The sequence below is a fragment of the Penaeus japonicus genome, unplaced genomic scaffold (genome assembly GCF_977035675.1).
Source record: "Penaeus japonicus unplaced genomic scaffold, GWHDUDI00000001_assembly GWHDUDI00000021, whole genome shotgun sequence".
Taxonomy (NCBI): domain Eukaryota; kingdom Metazoa; phylum Arthropoda; class Malacostraca; order Decapoda; family Penaeidae; genus Penaeus; species Penaeus japonicus.
The window spans coordinates 17,160,764-17,165,763 of NW_028234423.1; the positions used below are offsets into that span (position 1 = coordinate 17,160,764).

The following is a 5,000-nucleotide window of genomic DNA, read 5'->3' on the forward strand; positions in this document are numbered from 1 at the left end:
CACCGAGAAGTACAATCTCAAGACCCACATGCTGACACACACACAGGATCGACCGCACTTGTGTAACCTGTGTCCTAAGTCTTTCAGGTCAGCAGATATTTATTTTGTACTTTTTTTATTATTTTTTTTCTGGCAGCTTTTGTTTTTCTTCTTTTGCTTCTTCTTCTTCTATATATCTTTCTGTAGCTTCTCTGTTTTTCGTGTGTGTGTGTGTGTGTGTGTGTGTGTGTTATGTACACATATGCATATGCTTTTTGATATGAACATAAAACAATAATCATACACCACTATTGACAGATACATGCGTGACCTGACTGAGCACAAGCACACGCACGAAGGCATAAGGCCTCACGTGTGCAAGACCTGCAGCAAGGGTTTCGTCCGGCAGAGGGAGCTGGCTAGGCATGTTAGGGTGAGTCAAATGATGATATTTTTCCTGTGTAGTTTGTATATATGTATTTAGCTGTACAACTTTATTTATGAATTTACTCATTTTCTCCTCATCTCTGTTGATGACTTATAACCTTGCCATGGCATGCTTTGTCTTGGCCATGCAGCAGATGAAATTTATTTTCCTTATGGTGTATTTAAAGTGCATGTTTTCATTAGTTTAAAATTTTGACTTATTGATGGAGAAAAAGAAGTGTGACCTTGGTTACATCAAAAAGACAATCTGATATATTTTGAGCCCCACAAGCTCCAACAGTAAGATATATTGCCGAATATGTGACTGCAGTGCTTGCATGCAGTTGATACGCATCTGAAAAACATCAGAGCTTCCTGCACATAAAATTAAACCCCGCCAATGGGTTAATAAATTAAAAACAAGATTTACTAGTGCAAAAGAATAAACAGCTATGAAAATAGCTCAAATTATTTTATAATGTGTTATGTTCTACCCTTTTATATAACACATTACATCACCATGTAAAAATGTACAATGCTTTTGTACATCACAGTAAATAAATATTTATAATTTTACTTTTCTACCAGGAGCATCTATTACATTACATTACTTTACATTTGAAAACAAAAATTTCTCTTTCTCAGGAGCAACACGGCACTCAGCGTCATCTGTGCAAGGTGTGCGGAGCTTCCTTCAAGCGCCGGATGTACCTGGAGACAGTGCACATGCGGAGTCACCATCCTCAGTCTGCGCAGGTGAGTATAGTGACTTGTTCTTGGGATGGTGAGCTGGGAGGTTGGAGGTTTAGATTTCTTTTAGTGCTGATTTATGCAGACTTGCTCACATGGAGGAACATTCATCTGCTTGCTTATTCAATCAGACATTCATTCAGTTGCGCATTTACTCACTTAATCACACACACAAACACAAACACACAAAAACAAACACACAAAAACAAACACACAAAAACAAACACACAAAAACAAACACACAAAAACAAACACACACACACACACACACACACACACACACACACACACACACACACACACACACACACACACACACACACACACACACACACACACACACACACACACACACACACACACACACACACACACACACACACACACACACACACACACACACACACACACACACACACACACACACACACACACACAGATATTAAGATTTGCATTCCTAAATGAAAAATTAAGCTACAGATATATAAGACTGAACTAGTGGCCCTTTAGGAATTCTACCAGTTCAAAAGTGTTAAAAAAATTAGAGACATTTTTATGAAGTAAGCCAAAAAATCAAATCAAAATGTAATTCACTCTATCGTCTCTGTCTCCCTCCCTCCCCTTCCTCTACCTCCACCCCCGCCACCCCCCTAAGATCCCGGAGGAGGAGAAGCGGGAGAGCCAGCCACCAGGAGCCACGGAGAAGAAACAGAGCCACATCTGTCGGATATGTGGCAGGAGTTTCGCGCAGGCTCGCTACCTCACGTCTCACCTGCGCACCCACTCCAAGAGGGCCGAGTACGTCAGGTGCCCAAGATGCCCCAGGATGTTCACGTCGGAGCTCACACTCAAGGTGGGTTAAGGGGTGGGTTGGTGGGTAGGTTGGGTTGGGTTGGGTGGGGGTGCAAGTTTGGGGAGAGATGGGAAAGATGGGTGGGTCGGTAGGTGGGGTGGAGTTTGGGAAGATGGAGTGAGTGGGTGGGTTGGTGGAGTGAGGGGAGTTTTAGGAAAGGTGGATGTGAGGGGATGTGTTGAAGTTTGGGGAGAGGGGGGTGTGACTGGATGGGGTGGAGGTTGGGGAGAGGGGGGGAGAGTGGGTGGGTTGATGGGTGAGATGGAGTTCGGGGACAGGTGGGTTGGTAGGTAGGTTGAAGTTAGGGCAGAGGTGGGAAAAGTATATGTGAGTAAGTCGGTTGTTGTGGTAAAGGGGAAAGGGAGGAGGTGGATATGGGTGGATTAGCAGATAGGTGTGGGTTGTTTATTTGGCATAATGGGAAAGAAGCAAGGTGGGTTGGCTGGTTGATTGGGGAAATGGGGAAGGTGGGTTTTGGTTGGCTGGTTGAAGTTATAGGAAAAGGGGTAAGCTTTAAAGTTGGTTATTTAGGGGGGTTGGTAGTTAGATTTGGGTGAGTGATAGTTGGTTGCGGTTGACAGGTTGGGGTTGAGGTGAAAACGGAAGAGAATCTGCATAGACTTAAAGGTTGGTTGGTTCTACAATAACTTGGCGTCTGGTGAGATTGCCTCATGAAGTGATTCACTTTCATTCATACCTTTTTTCCAACATTAGTCAGTAACAACAATCTCCTGACACCTTCACAAAAGAAACTCATTATTTTCCTTCTCTTTTAGGTTCACAAGGAAGCCTTCCACGACAGAGACACCACGAGCTCGCACGACCCAGCCTCCATAGGCACCACCGGAAACAAACTCGAAAAACCCGGCGTGGGGAGCACCTTGATCCAACAATCACAACACAGCCACGGTGGAGACACAGAACTCGCCCAGCTGAACGTACAACACGTTGCCAACACGAACCAAGTCTTCCCAGCCCCTCCCCTGCCACACCACCCCCATATCCTACATCCTAGTCCACTGGAGCCTAACGGTGACCAGGCTCCTTACTGTAACGCTAGCATGAGACCGAGGGAGGGCATGGAGGGCGAGGAGGCCAGGCCAGATGCCATGGTTCAGTTTAGTGTGCATATTGATGACTGTGATCCTATTACTTATCTCGCACCCTCGTTCTCAGGGGAGTGATTAATGGTGCTATGTTCTCTTTTTTGTTCTCATATTTTTTTTTTCTTTATATCAAATGTTTGTAAATGTGAAAGATCTTTGTTGATTGATGATAAATGTATATGGAAAATTATGGGTTTTCTTTCCTCAGCTGTGTATTGTTTGTTTGTTTGTTTGTTTACAATGTAATTTTATAAATGGGTCAGTTTTTCTCAGTATTTCTGTTGGGAGATGTTAGAAAATTTTAGACCCTTTACCTGTTAATGAAACATCTTTGATATTAGAATTAATATTGGAAGTTTAAATTCTCGTATTAGCTTGAAAGTCTCATATAAAGCTTGCATACATTGGATTTATCTCTTCCAATTATTATTGCCTCTTCATGCTATTAGGATTAGTAATGAATATGATTGGCCACATAATATAACAGATAAACCATGGACAATTCAAAAAAGAAAAAGAGAGAACGATTCTGAATTTCGGGAAAAGCGAGGGAAGCCTTGATAACGTCACTAAAGGAAGTGTATTTCCATGGGCATGTCCCTAGCTCCTCTCTCAACCAGTGTAACCGGTTAATAACGGTGCACCGGTTCTGGCCTTGGCTTTGACGACAGCTAAGACGTGGTTGACGGTTTCACTGTAGATTGGTTCAGGGTCTATAGACTGGTTTGAACGACAGTCGTTTAGAAGTACTTGACAAAGTTGAATGGCCCAGTTTCTCTATTACTCGAAGGGCTATATTTCTATGTGCTGACTAATGGTGATAAATTTCAGCTTTGAGCTGTGTCACTAGCAACTTAAGACAGGTCACTTTCCTCTTCTTTCTTTTATTTATTTTTTTTTTCCTCTCCCCTTTTCTGTTTGTCTGGATATTCTGGCTCAAACTGACCCGACTCACTAAATACGCTCAGCTTCCTCTCCTCCATCTCTGCCGTCTTCCGGAAACCAGTTTAGACCGGAAAATCAATCATATCGGAGGAAGCATAAGTCAATATCGCGTCAAACACAACAGCATTGGTCAATCGCCTTTTGTGACGTCATCAAGGCTTCCCACGTGCATGTGTCAAAACTACTTATCAGATGATAACAAAGAATGTTTATGCAAAATGATAGTGGTCATCACTTCACAGAACCACCTGTTAATTTCTTTCTCTTTATCTCTTTTTCGAGTTTTCCCTATTGCTCGTGAAAAAAAATAATGAATGATTAGTTCACCCACATGGCTTAATGTCAATAACAAATCCAAAATGAGAGGAAAAGAAAAAAGATAAAGACTTCAATATACATTTTATTAGCCATGGCCAAAAAGGGGCAAATTTAAAGGAAATGTTTATCCTGACACTTAATAAGCCATGGGCAATTCAAGGAAAAGAAAAAGAATTTTCCAAAATCTGCTTCATCCACATTTTAGAACTCAGACTGAAAAAATAAGAGCTGACAATTTACTAGCCCGGACCTGATAATAACAATGGTAATCATAATGCTATTAATAACATTGAAAATAAATTAATCATAATAATGATACTGAAAACTAATTGGGACATTAAGAAAATTTATATAAAATCCCCCCCGAAAAGTCATCCGTTCACTTCAACAAGCCACAACAGCTGTAAAAAAAAAAATCACACGGAACAGAAAATGAAATAGTCTTCCCTCGTGCAACTTGAGTTTCCAGCGAGTGATTTCTATTCAAGTGGAACGAAGATGCTGCCATCTCTAATTCCATCAATTATATCATGAGGTGGTTTGCCGTCCACTTGGCAATTGACACTCTGCACAAGAAATCAATATGAGGGAATTATTAGTTCGAATAAAAGTGGTAATTTCTA

At 41.5% G+C, this 5,000-nt stretch overlaps 2 protein-coding genes across 5 annotated transcripts in view; one reads left to right on the forward strand and one right to left on the reverse strand.

Annotated features, from left to right (window-relative positions):
• The window catches only part of LOC122249670 (uncharacterized), a 17,383-nt gene extending 14,081 nt beyond the window's left edge, over positions 1-3,302 (forward strand). For 3 of the 4 annotated variants that reach the window (XM_086548756.1, XM_086548757.1, XM_086548758.1), the window contains exons 14-18: positions 1-87; positions 298-412; positions 1,051-1,161; positions 1,811-2,008; positions 2,785-3,302. The exon at positions 1-87 is cut by the window's left edge and continues 150 nt beyond it. In XM_086548756.1, coding sequence (XP_086404882.1) covers positions 1-87; positions 298-412; positions 1,051-1,161; positions 1,811-2,008; positions 2,785-3,192 — 919 coding nt within the window. In that variant the 3' untranslated portion in view covers positions 3,193-3,302. The remainder of the gene's footprint in view (positions 88-297; positions 413-1,050; positions 1,162-1,810; positions 2,009-2,784) is intronic. The other variant, XM_043010731.2, reaches the window with a different exon arrangement.
• Positions 3,303-4,718: 1,416 nt separating this feature from the next.
• The window catches only part of LOC122249099 (large ribosomal subunit protein uL11), a 4,326-nt gene continuing 4,044 nt past the window's right edge, over positions 4,719-5,000 (reverse strand). Inside the window, exon 4 of the mRNA XM_043009691.2 lies at positions 4,719-4,943. Coding sequence (XP_042865625.1) covers positions 4,857-4,943 — 87 coding nt within the window. The 3' untranslated portion in view covers positions 4,719-4,856. The remainder of the gene's footprint in view (positions 4,944-5,000) is intronic.